The 22,073-nt window shown below is 40.5% G+C and overlaps 1 protein-coding gene across 3 annotated transcripts in view; it reads left to right on the top strand.

The window, feature by feature from the left end:
* Positions 1-1,916: 1,916 nt before the first annotated feature.
* Positions 1,917-22,073, top strand: part of FAM193A (family with sequence similarity 193 member A) — an 81,827-nt gene continuing 61,670 nt past the window's right edge. For 2 of the 3 annotated variants that reach the window (XM_075752644.1, XM_075752645.1), the window contains exon 1: positions 1,966-2,360. In XM_075752644.1, coding sequence (XP_075608759.1) covers positions 2,088-2,360 — 273 coding nt within the window. In that variant the 5' untranslated portion in view covers positions 1,966-2,087. Of the gene's footprint in view, positions 2,361-22,073 lie in introns of all 3 variants that reach the window. The other variant, XM_075752646.1, reaches the window with a different exon arrangement.

Raw genomic sequence — 22,073 nt, 5'->3', positions numbered from 1 at the left:
TTGAAAACTTGATTGAAAAAAAAAATCATCTGGATGGCCCTTATTTTCTGAAGTATAAAAGGAAAACATTTATGTTTCTGTAATGAGAGTATGGGAATTAAAAGCTGTGATGTCAGACTAAGTAGTATTACTTTAGCTCCTGTACGGTTGAGTGATTTTACTATAATAGTTTCTCATAATAATGCTTTTTATCTGTAATACATAGGGGATAGAGAGACTGACAGAGCTGTAATCTTTCTTTCAGAAGCATGGTGTTAAATGAACAGGGGTCAAATGAAAATACAATTCTGAAAGGAAGATAAAGACGGCCCTATATAAGACTGAAATAAGATGTGTCACCATTTCAAGTGAAAGATGTTAGCTCTGAAAATAATGCTATATATTAAGAAGACATGTCACATGAAGTCAACTTCCAATTTAAACTACAAAGCATAAAATTCATTTGTTTGTGGCAAAAGGCTGCATACAATGGCGTGAGTTTTGCACAGCCCCTACTCTTACCACTGCTGTTTACTGTTTATGCGGTGCTGTGCGTGCTGAGCATTGAACGCGTTTATGAAGACTAGGGCCCTGCCCCAAAAAACTCACCATTTTACTAGACCACAGAATGAACAAACATGTTCTCCTGGTTTCACAGCTGCCTGCGTGTACATGCAAAGCTCCTCCATGTGTACCGAGGCAAACTAAGCCTGGAACAGCTTCAGCATGGATGGTAGCTTCTTCTGGAGCTGCCAACCACTCATCAGGACATGCTGTAATTAGCGCCTTCTTCATTTCTCTCCCAAAACTCCTGAGCTGTCTTTTCCATGACCTTTTATGCGTGTATGGTCATCAGTGAATGAAAGGCAAATACACTGGTGTCCCTGAACTATATTGTGACTGACAGTCACTACTACCCAATGCCATCAAAATTTTAACGCCGCAGTAAGATTTTATACTGCCGTAAGTTATCACCAGGTTTAACACATTCGTATCTATTATTTTTACATCACACCACCCAGTCATGTCAAACCAGAACGCTTCAGCATTTCATCTTTCCTGGGCCCTCACGTGCAATTGCGCCGTGTGGAGAAGAACCTAGAGAAGCAATGGCAGCCATGGTTTATCATCCGTGGTGGGTGATGACGGCAGGAGTAGTCTGGTTACTGAGGCCGATGGCACTTAGGTGACAGGGGAGCCTCTTGCAGCCTAACCCGGCAGCCAGCACCTCAGCAGCGAGTAGCCCCGGTAGCTGAGGCCCACTGGCCTCACAGGCAAAGGTTGAGCGGTGTAAGCTCCATTTTTGGCCTATCCCTGCCTGGAATTTGGGGAAGGTGGTACTGTGTGGGGTACTGAGGGTGATGGTGAGGGGCAAAGCCGGTTGCACTAATTCCCTCAGAGCGGCGGGCGGGCTGCGGCCCCCTCCGCGGGAACCCCGGGAACCCCCGCGGAAGGGGCCGCAGCCCGCCCGCCGCTCTGAGGGACCGCAGTCCCCGACGCCTCAAGCTCCTACCGCGGGAGCAAACGGGAGCTGCGGCCCCTTTAAGAAGCGGCGGCGCGCGTCACGTGGTACTCGCCGGCTCCTGGGCGGCGGTGTAGTCCCTTGACCGGGGTGGCGACGTCGGCCAGCGGGGCTACCGGCGGCGGGAGGGACTACAACTCCCAGCAGGCACCGCGGGGACGGATGAGCTCACCTGCCTCGCCCAGGCGGGCCTCGCAGTGTACGCCGGGAGTTGTAGTTCTCAGCCCTCCCTCAGAGGCCGGTTATGGTGCTACGCGGGAACTACGCATCCCAGCGTGCCCCGCGGAGCGGGTTCCCGTCAGCGCAAGGGGGAGCCCCCCGACGTAAAGGGGGATCACTTTCCCCTTGTGTCCGCCATATTGGACGGTAACTCTGGTCAGCGGCGCTGGGGCCGAGGGAGTCCCCGTTGCCGTGACAGTCGGCGCGCTCCGCTCCTCGGCGCCCGGGGTGGCCCGTGCCCCGGCCTTGCCCTTCCCCTCCGCTCCCGGGCGCTCGCGGCGGCCCCGCGTCCCTTCCCCTCCTCCTTCTCCTCCTCCTTCCCCCCCCCCCCCCCGCTCCCTCCTCCCTTGCCCGGGTGTCAGGCACGATGAGTCCGGCCGACGCCAAGCGCGGAGCCAAGCGCCGGAAGAACAAGCGGGGCGGCGGTCTCAGCAGCACCGGCGGACCGGGACCCAGCGGCGGCGGCGGCGCCGGCGGCCTGGGCAAGGCCGGGGCGGCGGCGGGAGCGGCCCCTCTGCGGGCTGCGACCCAGGCGGCCGCCGCCTCGCCGAGCGCGGTGGGCGGCCTGCTGACAGCGCCGGCGACGGCCGCCGGCAACGGAGCCCTGGGCGGCGGCGGGGCCGCGGCGGGACACGGCGAGGTGAGGGGGGGGGGGGGGGCAAGGCGGGCGGCGGTGACATCCCGCTGCGGCGGGCTCGGCACACACCCACCCGGGCGGGCGGCGCTGGCAACCGGGGGCTGCCGCCGCGCCATCCGCCCCCTCCTCCTGCCCTTTTCGGCGGGTGCGGGCCCTGGGGGCCTCAGCGGGGCGGGGGGAGCGGGTGCTGGGCCCCTACCAGCGGCGGGGGGCCGCGGCGCTGCCCTGCGTGGCGGGGCGGTGGGGCTGGGCAGTGTCCCCGGCTCCCCGCCCTTTGTGGGGGAAGGGCGGCGCAGGCTGCTCGGGCCGTGTCGGCGTGGGGTTTCTCCCGAAATCCCGGCTGGAGCCTCCTCCGGGGTCCCTGTCCTCGGGGGTCGTTTTACTCGGGCCCCACCTTAATGGAGGAGCTGTAAGAAATAGGCGGGCAGGCCTTGAAAAAGCAAAAAATATACCTTTGTGTATATCTTCTGCCATTAGTATTAGAGCCCTTTTCACAGCAGACAACTTCGTGAAGCACAGAAGGTTCATTGTAGCTTGGGCTGTGGCTTGTGCTCTGGTGCCTCAGAATAATTTAGTTCTGTTACATTATTTCATAATATGGTGGAATTTACTGGGAGCGATTGTGTGGTTTAATTGATCTTTTTTTCAAGAAAAATTGCTCAAGGATGAGGCCTTTAGAAAGGTATCCTACTGACTCAAGTGACAAGAGAGTAAATAAATTTACGTTCCTTTCTCTTGTAAAGGTTACCCCAAATTTTTTGTTATCTACACAACGCTTGCGTTTAGGTATCATATTTACAAAAGCATTTCCTGCTGACACTATCTTCAGACTTCCATGTGTATGTCATACAGCCTGCTCCATTTCCTCCCTTGTTCTCATAAACTTGTTGTACATGTAAGGGGGAAATAGAAGAAATGGCTTTTGTGATGTCGGGTGTTTGAAATACTGTCATGTAACAAATAGGTTTTTTTGTTCTGCGTGTAATTTTGTGTCCATCTATTTTGCTAGGCCAACAAGAAAATTGGTGATTGTAGATTAACTTTCTCCCCTCCTCTTTAAAACTTGTCTTTCTACACTCTCATACTTGGTTACCCAAAATCCACAGTGCTTTAGATTAACCATTTCTGTGTGTCTGTTCTAATCTGACACTTATTTCAGGCATAATTTCCTTTTGGGGACGGTAGCTCTTACATGATTTAGATATCCAGAAGAATGATGTGCATAATGGCGAAGAGGTGTGCAAGTTGTTATTTCTAACTTTGCAAGTCATCACTAAACTCTTTTCTGGTTAAACCTCTAGCAGGAAGATGCATCTTGTTTTGTTTTACATCTTAGATTGCAAGCTCTTCCAGGCAGAGGTTCCTAGGTATTGTTGGAATAAACATGATAATGCAAAGGGAAGTAAAACAAACAGTGGAGTGGAACGCAGAATGGGATGTTGATGTGGTTGAAATAGTGAAGGCTCCACTCGCTATCCCTGATATTTTGATGTGTTTGTATCTTCTGGTTATGTGTAGTCTAGGACTTGGGTTCTAACCTAATCACACTGTATCAGATCTTTTTCTGAAATTCATCTTAAAAGGGCAGCATCACTGCTAGTCTTCCTACTTCATGTTTCTTCTTTCTTTCAGACTAGATAGTTCCTAATAAAATTTGTCAGTCTTCAGGAGCCTTCACTTGGAAAGCATAAGTCGTATCTTCAAAATTAAATGCAATGTTTCAGCACTAAATTTCTGGGAAAATACTTCTGTATATTACATGTGCTGATGTATTCTCCATACTCTTCTAAGTATGCACAACATGTTATTTTGAATGCGTTTGTAACTTTGTCTTAATTAGTCTTTTTTACTTGTACTCTTAGATGTGTATGCAATTTGTCAAATGTTTCCATTTCACTGAACAGTGTGGTACAAGTGATTCTGAAGACTGATGGACAAATGGGGAATTAAGAAGTTAGTTAAATAGATCAGTTAGTTAAGCTGGAATAAACCTGCAACACAGACCTTATTTAAGTAAACAGTAAGCATATTAGATTTTGAGGATAGATAAATCCCTGTGCTCAGTTTCTGAAAGGTGAATGCTTATACTCTATAATACTCCTTTATAGTTGGTGTTACTTCCTCTATACTGGTTTCAGTGACCTTTTTCTTGACATTTTCAATAACTTTCCAATGGTGGTGACATATGAAAGTTGTCAGTATTTAAAAGTTAACTGATAATCTTGTTTCAGAGATGAAAGCAAAGATGAAATCTTAAAGCATCATTACCTGACTATTACTTAAATGAAAATGCAATCTGCTTAATGGTTAATAATTTGCTAGTTGAGGGTGCACGGCCAAAACAAGACTTCGTTCTTTGAGTGAAAGACTAGCATATGTTGTTTCTGGATGAAGTTGAGAAAGAAAACTGTGTATTTTACATGACTGATCACTTCTAAATTAGGTGCAATATTTGTTTTGGCTGGATGGAGAGTAAGCAATGCACTAATAGCTGTAAAGTAGTAACCAGAGTTGCTTTACTTTCATCTTATACAGAATATTGTAAAGTTCCTGTTTGTGGGTAAGAGAAATCATCAGCCAGTTCTCTGCTGGACAAACTTGAATATTTAACCTCTGAAAATACAGAAAATATTTAAAAAGCAGAATTTCATATTGTTTCACAATGTTTTCTACTTGTTAGCATGATTTCTGTTTCCAGCTTTTGTCACTTCCCTGGTTTTAGGGCATCCCTTCTGGATGTTGTGGGCACAACCTTCTACTAACATTCTATCAGATGCTGCTTCTTAAACTTGTCTAAAACATGGAAGGAAAGAAGATGTTTAAGAAATGATCCTGTGTGTGCTCTGCTTTCTTAATGTGCCAGTAACTGCTCAGAATGAGGTATACTTTCAACATGCTTTATTAAACAGGTTGAACAGAGTTTTAAAATGGCCATATTTATGGTTGAAACTAAAAGCATATGTGTCAGTATTGAAATTCTAGCTAAGACTGTTAGAGCTAACAAATGTATTTTAATTGAGGGTTTTAGACATCTTATCTAGAGGGTTTCCTTTAAGACTGTAGGCGAAATTCTGCATTAGAGTACATGCTAAGTCTTGTACTGGGATGCAAGTAGGCAACTCCTAATGGAATCTTCCTGGAAGCTACGTTGCCCCTGTGCACGTGCTTTATAGCATCCAGATTTATCCTCTGTAGCACTGTCAGATGTTTTAGAATGATAGTGAAATTAAGGATGCTTTGGCAGTGTTTCAGTGCAATGGAGTATCTCAGTTTTGGAAACCTGTAACTGTGTCGACTTTAACTGGAAATGGAAACAAAGTCATTTAGTTGTGTGGTGCTACTGCTGGGTCTCCCTAGGAGTTGTATTTTTTCCTTGCAGAACAATTTACAGCAGTGTTATGGAGTGAAGAGTCAAGTATCCTATAAATAACAGTAATTTGTAACCAGAAAATAAAATAAATACTTTGATGTTTAATGTATATATTTAAAGAAATAGATCTTACTTTATGTTGTGGTAGGTTTTTTTTTTTAATATTCAATAATGGATTGTATCAAGCCTTCATAATTTGATCTTATAAATTTTTGACTGACAGTTGGATTATTAATGCTGTGAGATGCATTTGATTATCTTTATCAACCACTGCATAACTCATAGATACGCTGTAGTAAAATTGGCGGTTCCTTAATATGTTCAGGTGCTTTGGAGTGAAGAGTTGTATGTCAGTGGCTGATCAGCTACAGTAGTACTTTTTGTTACAGACCTGACTGATTTTGTGTTATTACGGGCAATAATTTAGTAGCCATTTTGCAATTTTTGAAGTATTGTTTGTCTGTCAAGTGTAGTGAATGTGTTAAATCTTGTTACATTTTAGAGCTGTCTGTTTTAGAATTTTCATAAAATATTTCACTGGACTATTCTTTTATTATGACATAGTGCTTTTAAAATAGATATTCTATACATGGCAGACCATATATTGCCACCTTTTAGACATATATTTTCAGCAGCTTTGTAGTTCATTGCATTTTACTGATATCTGTACTTGATTTGTTGTTTGAGATTTTTCCCTTTTCTCTCTTCCCCTTCCATGATTCAAACATTCAAAAGAAATCGTATACAAAAGAGGAGCTTTGTCAGGAACTCAGAAGTTCAGCAAATAGCTAGCTTTTGTACTTATACGTAGGGCCTCCTCCCCTCCAAAAGCAAACTTATTTTGGCCAATTTTTGTCAAGACTTAGGTAAACTAGATAAATTCCAATAAATAAAACAGTAGTGTAACCTCTACTCTTCAGGCCAAGGAAGCAGGTACTTCTAGACACTCATAGCACTTACTCGATGAAAAATAAGTCTTTTTGACAGTGTGGTAGCACATTTGTTCCTTTGACTAAATGCAGTTCACTCTGGTTTTTTTTTTTTAATACACATGCAGTCCCTGCCCTGAAGAGCTTATGCTCTGCTTGGTTTTGTTTGGTTTTTTTTTTTAATAAAAGGAGATATAACAGAATGGGGTGAAACTATTAGGGTTGGGTTTAGGTGGTATGGTTGAGTTAACTTGCTGATTTAGAGAATCTATTGTGACTTAAATGAATCTAACTAGGAACACTTCAAACTTTAAAACAAGCTTAATGGTTGCATAACATTCACATTAATAGCTCTTTCTTAGCTTCTTCCCGTGATCAGTTAAGGCATTTTTCAGCTAATAGACCTGAGACCACAGGCACATGTATTAGTGGTTCGGTGGGATCTGGTAATACTGCTCCTGGGAAGTGCATGCCTGTGTGTACTCATGACCTTGACGTATATCCAATCCCTGAGCGCTCCATTTCTCCCCCACCTCCTGCACCTGCTATATCATGGTCAATTGATAACAGGAATAATCGGTTGTGAATTGTTAAATGGAACATGTGTAAAGTGTGTCCAAAAATATAGCATCCAGTTCAGTGGTGCCTTATCTGTATTAGCTAAGTATCCTCCTATGGCTTTTTTTATGAGACATTTGGTTCTGGGTGTGACGGCAAAGCGTTTGTTTTTTTTTTTTTCTTGGCTGTATTGGTTGCAAAATGGTTGAGAGAGATTGAAAGAGAGAAATCTTTTACTCTAAAAAACAGTGACTCCCTTCCCCTCCAAACTTTTGTTTCCTGGCTGTGAAAACAAAGCCAAAATTACATTAATATGAAAACATTCTGAATTACATTAATATGAAAAGTTAGTTCTGAAATAGGTGCATATTGATGAGAATATTTAGGGTTCTGTCCAGTTCTTGTCCTGCAATTTTTTTTTGATCCCAAACAGTATCTGAAGCTTCATTGAAGTGTTTAATGTCGCATTATTTTCTTGGTTATGGCATTTATCCTTTTGTAGTGGAATCCATCTTGAGGGGAGCCCTCAGATCCCTTCTCCTTTATGGTTCATGTAAGGAAGGGATCCTGGCTTACACTCTCCTTGCACGGCGAGGAGAGCTAAGTGGATGTGGAAATTCAGTTTGGTGGTGTTTGGTGCCTACAAGACTAATGTTTAGTCCCTGATGTATGTGCAGCGAGGGTGGTCCTTAACAAATACAGGTCTGGTGAAGATGTGTTGTGGAGAAGTTACTAGGAGAAGTAACTGGGAAATAAACTTGCTTTGCTTAGGATGTACAGGGCTTCATGGATGTGCTCGGTAGTGTTCCGGGATTTATATGGATCTGGGTAATCAAAGAAGATTTAATATTTGTTGGGGCTCTTTCACTGGTGGGAAAGGAGGTGATATATCCTCTTTTATTAAGGTAATGAAAACAGTTTCTACTTTTTCCTTTTCTTGTGGTAATTTTTTCTATTTTAATAGTGACCAAGGTAGCTTTGGACTTCTCTGTTTTGAGAAAAAGTATTCCATATGTGAAACTTCCCTAAGATAATTAAAGAGAAGGGAGATTCTGAGTTAAATGGATAGAAGAATGCTACAGTTTCTTTGTTAATGTCTTGATCTACAAGTTCCAAGTTTCTTGCACTGCAAATACAGAGTTCAACTGGGAAATGACATTTATGATGCCGCTTTTAATGTTATTATGAAAACTGCCCAAATTGAGGCTTGTCTGAGAATGCAATAAAATAAATATGCCATTATTTTTTTTGACATGAGAATTACTTGATTTTATATTGTGAAAATTCAAGGCAGCCTATGACATTATTGACCTTCACCTCCCAGCCCTGTGAGGAAACACACCAGAAATAGTATTAAAGATAGGTCTGAGCAGTGTAGTAATTTTTTTGAAGTATATATTTTCTTTTTTATGTCTTTTATATGTATTTATTTTTAATATATATAACGTACAGCTGCTTTAGTGCTACAGAAGTTAGTTTAAGCACTGTTTTATGAAGTAGATTTTAGGGGAAGAATTAATGGTGCCTGCGAGCCTGTTTGAGTCTGTTGAACTGAAGTTGTTCATGTTGGACCGGTGGTAGTGCTGGAGACAAACTTTCTTGGAGTGTGACCTTCAACCATATTCTTAAATAATCAACTTGCATTCTGTTGCACAAGCCACAAATGTTCTCTCCATCTCAAAATTCCTCAGGCATCTGAGAGGGAGGCACTCTGGTTCGGCATCACTGTGTAGAGAGGCCATCTCTCTCTACCCTTTATTAAAGGAAGCTTTGAGGGACCTTAGTACAAGCTGGGTGCCCAAAGCTGGATAGTATGAAAATCTCTGTAGGAGGCCATGCTTAACCTCTACTTGCCTATTCACTTATGGCTTCTTCCTTAAAAAAAAAAAAAAAGGGGGGGGGGGAGTTGGAGCTCAAAAGGGTTGAGATGACTGACCCTCTTGGTCGTTTCTTAAAATTGAAAGAATAGCTTTGCTCTTTTATAGGGAGGAAACAAAAGATTGACTCCATTATGTGTTTCTCAGAAGAAAAGTGCTCTGGTACTTCCATGAAATACTGGTATGCATGGTCTCTTCTCAGGCCTAGAGACATAAAACAGAATAGGTTGCAGATGCCCCTGTAGTGTTACTTATGGTGGAATGTCACAAAGTTAAGTCCTCGCATACAGCAGATATTTACAATAGTCCGCCTTTAACACATTGATCTGTTGAACTGGTTTCTGGTGGCTTTGTCAAGTGTTTGCTTCTGAAGGAACATCAAAAAGATGAGACCACTATCATCCAGGTAAATAATTTTTTACATGGTTACAAAAATCATTATTTTGAAGTTCAGGGCTTTGGACTGCCTTGATCTAGAGCAGACTTGTCAGCCATGGCATCTGGGCGTTAGGGCTTTTCTTATGTTCTTATCTTCTACTCGTCTTAGAACATGGCTGTGGGAGGTGAATTGCTGGTGCTGGAGGGGCTGGGAACCCTGTACTGCAATAGGCAGCAAGGACCAATTTCTGGGACTGTGCATGGATGGCAGTTGCTCTTAGAAAAAGCTGCTGGATATTTTTTTTTTTTAACTGCTTTGGCAGCAGTTCAGTGGTCTGTGTTGAGCTGTGAACAGATGGAGGATGTGATCAGCTGTTGGGGCAGTGCTTGCTGCTCTAAATAGCTGTTCCTTGTCTTCTCCAGGGAAAGGTAGCGGGCTGGATAGAAGTGTCCGGCTGGCAGCCCAGGGGACTTCACTGTTCTAGATCTAATTCTTCATATGCCCGTGTTTATTCTTCTAGATAGTAATTATGCTATCAAAAGTGTTAGTTTAGTCATGGCTTGCATTGCAATGTCAGCTTTGCTCACTTTGATCCATCAGTCAGTTGTTGCTCTTTTGGAAATAACAGCTTCTCTGCTTAAAAGTTAACGCAAAACCAAATCGCGTAGAGAACTGGGCAGTGGTTGGTTTATGTCCCAAATCTGTGAATATGCTGAAGAGGTAAGCTTTCTAAAGATTATATATAAATACATGCATCACTAGCATATAAAACTCTAGTGATGTCTGTTTGTTAAATATTACATGGTTGATACGTTAGCTATAGTAATTACATTTTTACAGGACAACTATTGGATTTAAAGGGCTCCATGGACCTATAACTATCTGTAGTTTTCTGAATAAGGAATGTAAACACTGACAACTTAAGTCTACACTAAGGCTTTTAGTCCTTAGGCTTCTGTGGACAACAGTGAAATAATTGAGAGGTGGTTTTGTGTAGTTTTCTTTTTCCCTCCCCCTTAAGGTCTCACCTCGTTTAGGAGATCTGCAGGTATAGCAGAGGTAACCACTGAAATTATTCCCCAAAGGAGGGTATTAGAGAGTAAAGGGTAGAGTAGTAGGCATATTCCTCTACAGCGTCAGAAGCTGAAGGAAGCTTACAGTAATTGGAATCTCATTTAGTTGTAACACTCAGAAAGCTATTGGGAAGGGCAGAAAATGCATGTGGCACGTTATGTTAGGACCATCCATCTCCTGAGCCAGTTTTCATCTAAAATTGGTCATCTACGCTAATATATGATCTGGATTCATGGCAGTAATCTGCTTCTCCGGTAGACTTAGCACAGCTGTGTGCTAGCATGGCTGTCTAGCTTCTGCCAGAACTGGTGCATAGTAACTCAGTTACTATTCAGCCATGTCTGTCAAGTGTTCCTTCTGTACCACCACCAACTATTTAGGAGCTGTAAACCTGGATATTTACCAACTAGACTGATGTCTGAACAAGACCCTGAAACAGCACCTGGGTATACTTTGTATGTGGCAAAATACTGCTTTCTCAGGGACTGGTCTTTTTTTGGTCTACTTTTATTCTCCCCATCTGTCAGAAGAAACAGGTGGCAATTACAGATCTGGTAAGTTAAGAGAGGTCTGTCGTTAGTGAATGAGGATGGGGTCTTTGGAAGGACAGAATAAGACTACAATGTCTATTTCTTTCCTCTTGGATGGTGTAGGAGAAGAATTAACATGGATGAGGAGAGAAAGAGCTGTAAAAGAGCAAGCATTTTGATGTTACATGAACTATGCTTAGCCTTTTGAAATGGGCAAGTAAGTTCATGATAGGAAGACTCTTGAACATATTAACTGAGCATGACATTATGTAACCAATTTTTTTAAACTTGATGAATAAGTTTGTCCTTCATAGGTTTTGAGTGTCTGTCATTAGTGACATCTAAAATCAACTTAATTATATCAGCATTGTAAAGTGAGGGACATTGACCTATGACTGTCAATTGAATCCTACTTCTGGAAGAAGTCTATTAATGCAAGCCATGACTCTCTAGAATCTATGTATTTCTGCATTAGGGCATATCTCATGGTGTATAGTGATGAAATTTGTTGGAAACTGTATTAAATGTAACGTACACATAATGTTCTGCGAAGAACTGCAAGGCTCTACCTTGCCTCCTGTTCTGCTTTAAGCTTTGTGCAGTCAGGCTGCATCAGTGACAGCTCCTTACAGACAAAAGAAGTGGCTTTAGGCAGGAGTGCCGGACATGAATGCACTCTCCCACCCACTTCTCTTTGAGGCTTTTTTCAGAGAGAGAACTAGTGCAAACAGCTGTATGTTGATGTGGTCAGAGTCAGTGCACTAACTGTGGGCACTGCAAACTTTTGGACTAAAGTAATTCTGCTTTTTGAACTAAGATTTTTTTAAAAATTTTTTTTATTGAAAGCCAAAGCTTGTTTTCTGATTTTTGGTTGGTTGTGCAGAACTAGTAGCTTTAACTCTCAGAGCAGAACTCTCCTAAAGCTAGGAAGGTGGTGCTACCACTGAATTATACACAAGCGTAGTTCAGCTGTTTTCTAATATTAAGTTATTTCTTCCATTGATCTAGGTGCAAGAAACTAAGTGTGATTTTAAAAATACCTTGAGTTAATATGTTTTCATAGGCAGACTTCGGTTAGTTTGTGAGTATTACAAGAAGTTAAGGAACCTCTTTCAAATTCTGTAACTGTATTAAACCCAATAGTTGACTGTTTCAAACTTGTTGTAGGGAGTATTTCACAGAGATGGATGTGAGGCTCTGAATTTGGATAACACTAATGTTGACGCAAGCCCAGAGACACTTTCGTGGACAGATGCGTGAGTGAGAATGTGTGTGTGCATGCTTATGCATGTGTGGGCATGTATCCAAGCTTTTTAAAACATGGCATTTTTGAATGTGGATTAATGATGTTGCTATGTAAGTGTAGGCATGAAGTAAAATACTTTGTATGTGTGCATGTACGGTGGTCTTGGATTAGGAGAACACGTACGTATGTGTTAGGGCTGCTGATGGACGAAGAAGTGCCAGAGTAAATGTTTAAAGGGTCTTCGCCACACTGGGTCTCATAGTGATACCAGTCATTTGGAACAGAAGAGTTTGCCTTAAAAAGCAGTTCTGAGCCACGGTACAGTTTTGCCAGCCTTTAGTGTTTAATTGGTGTGGAGTTAATGACCAAAAGATTTCTTAATTGCCGTAATGCTTCCAGGCTGCTTATCTTCAATAAGCTGCTGCCACAACAGATGGCAAGTTAGTAGTTTAGCTGAGGTTCACTAGAAGTTTTTCACCACTTTATTTTAATGGCCATAACTTACCTATATAGCTATAGATAACGTGTAGTTGAAACCCAAATCTTCACTGGAGTAGGCTTCAGACGAATTAAGGTTTTATTTTGTCACTCAGCAAGAGATAGAACACTCCTTTACTGTCAGAAGAAACTTTGCAGTTTTATCTGTGTGATCATCTTTATTTTATCTTTACTTCTTTTTCCTGGCTACTCCCAAGATTCATCTCCATTATACTGTCATTCTCCGCTTCTTTTCAGGGAGTCTGCAGGGAATTGTACTGGTGTCTGCTGTGATTTGAGACAGCTTGCAGCAGCAGCCTGAAGCTGACTGGATTTTTTTTGTTAGTGTCATAACTGGCAAGAGTCTGAACCACAGGAATAAAAGTGGACAAAATTAAAGTTCCATAATTTTCAGATATACATTGATTTAAAAAAATACTTGTATGCTTTCAATGGAAAAAAAAATATCTTTTTTTTTTTGTACCGAAAGCAGGCTACCATACTTGTACAGTATCCTCCTCTAGTTATACATTTGAAACCTTATGGAGGAGGAGGAGGAACTTTGTGCTGAGGAATGTTTCATAGTAACTAAGACAAATATTAATTATTATTTAATGTTTTTGGAAGTGATGTCATTGACGACCTAGCTTACTGGTTTTCAAAATTATGGGGAAATCATGGCACTTAATTACACATACTTTGAATATTTTTTAGACTGCTTGTTGCATGTTTCTTTAAACTTGATGGCTGTGTCTTATGTCTTCATAATAATAATAATAAAGAAGAATATTCTGTTGTCAATATTTAAAGTCATTCTGAGCCTATGTTTTTGTTTTTAATTAGGTGAAAAATCTAGTGACTGTTTAAGGTTTAGGGGATTGTTCTTGTCCCCAGGAAAACGTGACTGGTAATGGCCTGTGGGAATTTATTCCTTAAGTACAAGTAGGGCTTTCAAATATAAGTCTGAATGTGTGCTTGCTTTTGTAGCTTTTGACTAAGAATGTAGCAATGAGTATTTGTCTAAATGTGAAGCCAGTTCTGAAACAAACTCTGAAGTCAGCAGGTTGCACCTGATGATGTTACCTGTTAGATTGGCTCATCCTCTCAGTCAATAAGGTATTTCTGATTGTTTGACAGCTAAGCTGCTAAAGTCTACGGTAGTTCAGGTCTGTTTTCTGTTAAAGCCTAGAGGATCCTAACCAGCATTTAGACCTCCCTTATACTGAAGTCCCTAAAAAAATCTGTTAAAAATTGCTCCCAACCCTGTTAATATTTATGATAATCCCGAGAAAGTCAACATCCATTTTTCCATGAAGTCTGGGTGAAATGGCTGATACATAGTGTGCAATGTTACAAAATCAGGATACTTGAGGTATTGCCCTAATATTAAAAAAATCATTCTCAAATAATTGTGTTGTTACATTTTAATTGTTTTCCCAAGTTAGGGATGAGTTTTTCTGATAAGAAAAGAATTTTCTATGGTTTCCTTGACTTGTGTATTTCCTTTTTTTTTTATAGCAGGAAGTTAGTCTTCGGTTTTGTTTTGCTTGCCTTGTCCTATCTCTGACACTTCTACTGCAAATATATTCTTTTGTACAGTTTGCTTGAGTAATTTAACTTTTTGAAGTTACATACAAAAGGGTTTTTTTCAGTGTTTATATTAACTCCTGAGCAGCAAAACAATGATGCTTTTAAGGCTTCGTATTTATGACTAGTAAATTTTTAGTGTCCTTGTTTTAATCTTTTTCACCAAAATGGATATTTTGCAGGGGGGCTGTCTATGACATGAGAGACTTTGGATAAGTATAGGAATAATCTAATAATAAGTGTTAGTACATGGTCAGGGAGATGTTACGTCTGATGATTATTTCTTTTGTAGGTGTCTCTGCTTAGTGGGGTTTAGAGGAACGTGAATCGCTTTCATTAAACCATGAGAGGATCACTGGAAGAAGATGTCTTTCTGGCACTTGTTACGTCTGGCCCTCCAATATATTGTTGTGATTTTTCATTTCTTCTTAAGCAAAATTTGATCAACAGGGAGGATGACTGCAGCTCCTCTCTCTGGAAAGCCAGCCCTCTCTGTGGTCAGACATCCTGATCTAGTTGGCTTACGTGAAAGGAAATTACGTTGGATAGGCTTACAACTTCACTATAATGCCAGAAAATACTGGTGGAAAAGTCATAAAGGATGGCTGTGTGTCCCACTGCTGCTCTGTGGATTTATCCTTTTAATTAGCCTGTCTTTTTTCCATCTTCCTAATCACACTTGTTGTACATTCATGAGAGAGAGCGTGCACTTGGGTAAGTGGTGAGCAGGCAGTCTGAGCACGGCGGTGGATCAGGAGCTGGGTAGCTACCAGGGAAGTTGAGCTTTGTGGCCCTGGTTTTTTCCCTTTGTGAATTGTCTTAGGTAGACTCTACTGATTAATATTTTAAAAGATGATAAAAAGCTCTATAATGGAAAACAGTATTGATAATTATCTGCCTTGATACATATTAAAGGGTGGATGATTTATCTGAAAAATACAATTAATTTTCTTTAAGGTTGGGGGATTTTTGTTTGGTTTTGAGGGTTTTTTTGTGGGTGTTTTTTTTGTAATTGCACTCTAGGAAGCAGACATAAATCCAAGCAACCAAGCAACTGTCTTTTAGACTACTACTCCTCATAACCATGCCAATTTAACTATGCTTGCTTTACCTTTTAAATCTCATGCTAGCCAAATAGACTTGCTGCTCATCAGTAGTTCTTTGATTCCTTCTGCACTTTAACTATCTGCTTAATTTTGATACCAGAGCTGAATGTAATATTCCAGAATCTCTTATCAGTGCTATAAATTCTTGGTTTCAAGTTTCATTTGATCCATGTTTTTATCTCATTCCTTTATCCATCTTCTGGCCAGTGGAGACAGCACTGATTATACTTTTGTCACTTGTTTGTCTACCCTGCTGTTAAATTGACCTAGTTGATGGAGACTCCACAACCTCACCAAGCAGCCTATTTTTGTCCTTAAATACTTCGCTGTTAATTTTCCATTGCACAGAAATTTCCCTTGCTGCAATTCAAACGTTTTGTTGCTTGTTCTCTTTGCTGTGGATACAAAGAACTGACTCTTCCTTGCCTCAGTATTCTGATCTGTAAGCTTGGTGTTCCCAGTTCTTTCAGCATTTCCTGGCAGGTAATATTGTCTATGTCTGGTAGTTGTTCTCTTGTGGCTTTTCTCCAGCTGTTCCTGTCTGGCTTGAAGACCTGTGTTTAGAATGAATTGCAGTTGTCCCCCTGAGACTTACCGGAGCAGTATTAGGTGGAAGGATTATGTCATGTGTCACATAAGCTATACATCCCAAGGTAGCATTAGCTTTTTTCCAACAGTCTGACCTTGTTAACTCCTCTTTTGCATATAGTCACCTATGCCTATTTGGAAATTCGCGGTAGTTCTATGAAGATCTTGTTTTTTAGTTTGGCTATGAGAAAGTCTCAGTAATTAAAACTGTCACAAACATTAATCAAGTAAATCGTGACATTTATTCTATCTCCCCAGTGTAACTCTGTCATGGAAGAAAGTTGTACTGGTTTGACATGGCTTGTTTTTGACAAAACCAAGGTAGCTGTTCTTCCTCTCCATGTCATCTAAATGCTTAAAAAGACTTTTTTGAGTATATTTGACTAATATATGATATTTTCTATGAACTGAAGACAAGCCAATATTATTCCTGAGGTATTTCTGCCTGTCACCATCCCTTTTCTCTCCCTCAGTTTTTGTTGGGTGTTTTTGTTGTTGATTTTTTTTGAGGGGTGAGGTTCTTTATTTGCTTTAAAGAAAAGGTTTATATACTTCACCTTTTTCTAAGCTTCTGCTATCTCAGGCATCCTCCATGAGTTTTCAAAGACAGGATTATTGATTTTGAGATGGCTCAGAGGATTTCCTGAGCAACTTGGTTGAATGTTATCAGATTTAGCCAACTTGGGAAAAAAATCTAAGTATGGCTATTTCCTGTAATAGGCTGGCTCTGGGTGGGTATTTTTACCCATTTATTTGTGCTAATTGTGCTAGTTGCCTGCTTGTAGTTGCTCTCTTAGTGAGGACTTGTTCTTCATTAGTCTGTTTTCCCTCTTCATTAAGTAACGGACAAATTCTCCTAGTAGTAGTAGTGTACTGATAGAATGATTTCTTAGTAGCCTCAAGCTGTTTTGTGAGAATTATTTCATTTTGTGCCTTTAGCCCTTTCAGTTTGTCCCCTGTATTCTCTTGCCATTGTTACGCTTGTTATTCCTTTTCTCTGTGCTTTTTCTGAGTCATTATTCTCTTGCTATGTTTTCTATTCTCTTGCTGTGCTTGGTTTTCTTGAATTTGTTTGCATCTATTGTGTCACTTGAGAATTAGATCTTCCTTGCCTTAGACTTGCCTTCTGCAAGTTCTTCTTTAGTGATGTTAAATCTGTTTCTTGCTGTTCTTCCTTCCTTTCCCTCTTCAGTAACCACTTCCAACAAAACTGTCTCTCATTGTTTATTGTCAACCACTTCTTTCTTGCTGGCTACAGCTAAAGGAAGAGTCTCTGGTTGCTTTCTATATTTTAAAAAAGTAAAGTCCTTGAACTCTCGCTGAAGTTCTGCTATGTTCCGTTCCCAGTAGGTGCCTAAGTTCTTAGTATCTCCTAGTAACAAGAAGTCCTATGCTTTTCTTACCTTTTCTGAGTAGGTAGAAGAGTGATCACCTGTCTGTTCACTATTTTTGATGGTCTGTAGTAAGCTTGCAGCTTGATAGCATTCATGTGCTTTCCTCCTTTTATTTGTAGGCTTCCAAGATAGTGCGCTCTGCATTTGTGATGTTACGTCCTTTAGATATAGGGCATAGCACTCCTAGGCACTTGGATTTGTTTGTTTTGTTTTGGTGGCTTGTTTTTTGTCTTTTTTCTATGAACTGACTGTATCTTCTTAGTATTCCAGCTGGGAATGGACTCTTATGGAGTAGATCATAGTCTTGATCATGTTCAAAGAATTCTAGCTCCTTTTCTTATGCTTCATACATCACTATGCACACCTCTAAGACTGATGGATTGCTTGTTTCTTATGAACTTTGTGTGAATAATTACATGTTCTTACTTTTAGTCTCTTGTTTGGGTTGTCCTGATATGTCACCTTTGGACTCTTGATGTTTTGCTCATGATCCTAGTGTAAAATATTCTTCACTCAAGTTAACAAGCAGGAAGAGCTGCTTTTGTGTGTTAATTCCTTGAAATAGTCTACATTCTCACCTACCAGCGTGTGGAACCTCACCACACAATCAGAGAAGCCAAAGCTGTTTTCTGATAGCATTTTCAAACACATGGGTTTGTCTGCAGGATGAGTTTGTTCCTGACAGCATTAGGATTTGGAGGGCTGATTGGGAGCTCCTTATTCATTCTTGGTCATCGTTAGCAGTATAACTGTACCCATGTGGATAAGCAGCCGTGAACAGTAGTTGGTTTGATGAATGAAGGTTGAACAGCTTTCTACAACAGCTTCAAAGTGGTGTGCCTGTTGGTTAGACCTGATATATGTGATTTCTGCTCCTCTTAGGAGTTGTTCCAGGCAACCACTTTTGTTTTCTTGAGTCTGAAGGAGGCAGAGAACAACTGGAGCAGTAAGCAGCCCTAGGCAGGGGCAGCAGACAGCTTGTTCTCTATGGCTTTTTCTGATACAGCTGTTTAGCTGCCTTTGGCAGTCTCTTCATACATAGCCTCAAAGACGTCGCTGTCAAAGACATCTCTGATCAGCTGCCTCCTGCTTTTCCCTAACACTGACCCCCCACCCCCAAAAAATAAAACCCATACTCAAAATTCCCAAACTGCTTTCTGAGACAATCTGTAATGAAGAATTTACTGCATTGGACGTTTTCCTTGTGATCTTCCTCAGTATAGGAAATATAAGCCACCATTTCCTACAAATCCAGTCCAAGACTTAGGTTTGTCTCACTGTCTGGATATAGTTCTTACATCTCTGGGTCAGGGAACATCTGAGATGAGAGTTCTGGAGATGCCACTTTCCCTTTTTGTTCCGGTTATGTGTGTTGGGGTCCTGGTCAGCTTCCTGCTGTTACCACCTCTGCCTTTTGGTGAGGGGTAGCTGAACAGACTCCTCTGGACTATCTGATTTCTACTTCTTAAGTTGCAGCAGTAAATCAGATGCTTGGGTCAAAGGCCTTCAAGCTTTACATATTTCCTCAGTTAATTCAGGAAATTTCTGGTCCTTCCCATAGTGGTAGTTGAGGCACACCATGTGTTATGTTTCAGTAGTGTATTTCATATAGTTAGAAGAAATTTAATACTTCATGTAATGTATGCATGTACAGTGGGCATCTAGAGCTGGGTTGTTTGCAGATAATGAAGTGCAAGGACTGAGGTAATCTGCTATGGATATTAGCTTAACTTGTGGTTTTATTAACTTTGTAGTGATTTGTTAGAAACATAACCTTTGAACGCAGTTCTGATGTTAAAGCTTACTTGCTGCATCTTCTCCCATAATTTTGCTGATTGCTCTTTAGATATTAAACTAGGACTCTACTTCTTATTGATGCTGGTTTTTGCAGATTTGAAGGGGCTTAGAACTGGAGAATTATTTCTCTGCCTGCTATTTTCTGTGTCATGTCAGAGTACAGCGTATGCAATTTGCCTGACAGTTCTGTCTAGCCGTGGTTTACCCATAACAAAGAGTTTTAGAAATTGTATTTGCTGGATCCTTCTGAAAATGCCCTCTCCCATGCGTGGCTTTGCTTAATATTTTAGGAGATTTTGCTGTCAAGAGTGAGTGTGTTTAACCCTTTATCAGTTAGCAGGTAAGTAGCATTTTCTTTTAACCTAATTCCTGAAGTAAAACATTTATTCTCTTTGTGTCATTGAAGCTACATAGTCAAGTAATTAATTCTTAAACGTTGTCTTACGCATCTTAAACTTGCTTTTGGATGAATGCTTCTTGCTGTTTATAGGGAAAGTGCTGGCACGTTTTAGGGTTTTTCTGTTTTGCATAATTCTATTAATTTTACATCTTTCTGTTCAGGATTGAAGTATAAACAACAGATTAAATCTCTTAACAACTCTCTACTAGGAAAAAAATGTATATGCATGGTTGTTACCTGTCAGGGCTAGTTGAGGGAATTTTGGGGCATTTTAACCACCTGCTCAGAACACTTTTGGCCATTGTACTGGGGGAAAGAAATGCTTGAATCATCTTCATTGTTAGCTTTTGGTATTTTTTTTAGCACATGTGGCTGCATAATTGCTGTGAAAACGTTGAACATCTTTCTAGTACAGGAAAGGCAGAATCCTGGTAGGAGGTGGATTGGCTCAGTTCTACTGTGTCATATTTGGCTACAAAGAAGGGGAAGTATTGCATGTGGGATATGTGCTTCTAAAGAATTTGTGATGTGTGTAATTAAACCAAAATCTCCTTCCCTCCCTTTTTCCCCTGGAGACCATGGGTTCCTGGTGGCTTAACATCTGGGTATTACAGACCCAAGTCTTCTTTCGCTCAAGTCTAAGCTTGTCCGTGCTTAAATTAGTTCTGTTATTTTGTATATCTGCTGCCATTTCACTTGTCAACTAGGGAATAGCATTTAATGCTGTGCAGAAAACTCTTTAAATATAATTAATTACTTCACCCACTAAAAGGCATGATTTCCTCCTTCTCCTCCCCTTATGGCTTAATATTAAATTTGATTTTAAATCTCTTTCACGTTTTCCGGTTTGCTGCTTCTTGCAAATTGTCCATACCTTTACACAAAACTCAAAATACTAAGTTTTTCTGCTTTTTATTTTAAATGCGGTGTTTAAAAATATAAGAGCCTTATAAAAACTACTGCAGGCAAACTTCTCATGATGTCCCCTGCTGCAAATAGATTTTAAAAAAAAAAACAAACCCAAAAAAACCCCACCCAGAAGACAAAGACAGCTTACGTATTGCAATTGAGTTGCTGCAAAGCTTTTTCCTGTGAATGGTGATAAAAATGTGAAGGGATCTGGGCAGGTTTTTTTGGTAATGCCATAAAATGCCTTTCATTAACTGATTCAACTTCATTTGAAGTAGATCTTCACTATCCCTCTCTTCAATTCTGCTTCACATCTTCATGCTGTGACTGATAGTCTTTTACTTCAGTTTTAATGTATTCCAGGACATTTTACTCTGCTTTCCCTGTCCTCAGTTTAATTCTTGTCTTCCACCCACCCCCAGTGCATTCAGAGAGAACTTGATTGCTTCGCTAAGCTAAACAAACCAGGCCTCTTGCTGATGACCCTGTTTGGCTGTCACCGTGTCTATTCCAGTTAGTCGTTTCTTGAAGGTGGTTGACCAAATGAGGTCTTCTCCAGAGGGATGTGAAGCAGCACTAATACTTCCCAGTGTCTCTTGAAAACAGTGTGATGCATCCTGGAATCATGTTTCCTTTTCACAGTCTTAGACATGAGCATAAGCCATTGGTATAACCAAATCCTCCTCCCCATTCCCTTCCAAGTATTAATGGTGAATTAATCTCGGAAAGGATGATTGGTTGCAAATATAGCATGAGACACTTGTCAGTGTCTCTGACTTTTTTTTTTAATGTTCCCTTAAGATGTGAAATGTCTTGATTTGGAGCTGGGGATTGAAAAATTCTGACAATTGGAAATGTAAAGTATGAATAATTATTTAATAAGATGAAAGGGAAGAAGTTACAGAATTATCAGTACAAATGATTAAATATGCATGATACATCTTAAAAAATAACCAATTTCTGATAACGTATTTTTTCAATTTACATGCAGTACATGCAGATCGATGCAATGCAAAATACAAAGAAGATAAGGCTATTAATTGCTGTTGGCTTTAATCTAAATAAATAGTCTTATTTAGCCAAGTAATTGGTTGCACAAGTATAGACATGCTGTAGTTTCTTGATTACACATGATTTAAGGGCTGAGAGCCTCATTGTAGTTTGTGTTTTGTCCTGTTTAAAAACATTTTTCTCTAAGAGAAGAATGAAGATACAATTATGAACAAGATGAGCACAAGCTTATGTCATGGTCTGCAGCCTTCTGATTTCTATTTCATTTTTTACTTTAAAACATAGCGCTTTGATTCTTCCTGTCTTCACCATTTCTTTAGTGAAATGTGAACGGTTTAGTATGCTAAGTAAGCTGTAATATTTTTGTGCTGAATCCCATTTTAACTTACTTTTCCCTCTGTTAAGCTTAAATATACATTTTTAAAAATTATTTTTTAATGGCCAAAATTAATGTTTTGTTTTATTCTGGAAGTGAATTTTTCCT

The sequence above is a fragment of the Balearica regulorum genome, chromosome 4 (genome assembly GCF_011004875.1).
Source record: "Balearica regulorum gibbericeps isolate bBalReg1 chromosome 4, bBalReg1.pri, whole genome shotgun sequence".
NCBI classification, from domain to species: domain Eukaryota; kingdom Metazoa; phylum Chordata; class Aves; order Gruiformes; family Gruidae; genus Balearica; species Balearica regulorum.
The sequence above is the reverse complement of the archived record's forward strand: the minus strand, read 5'-3'. Positions and strand labels throughout refer to the sequence as shown.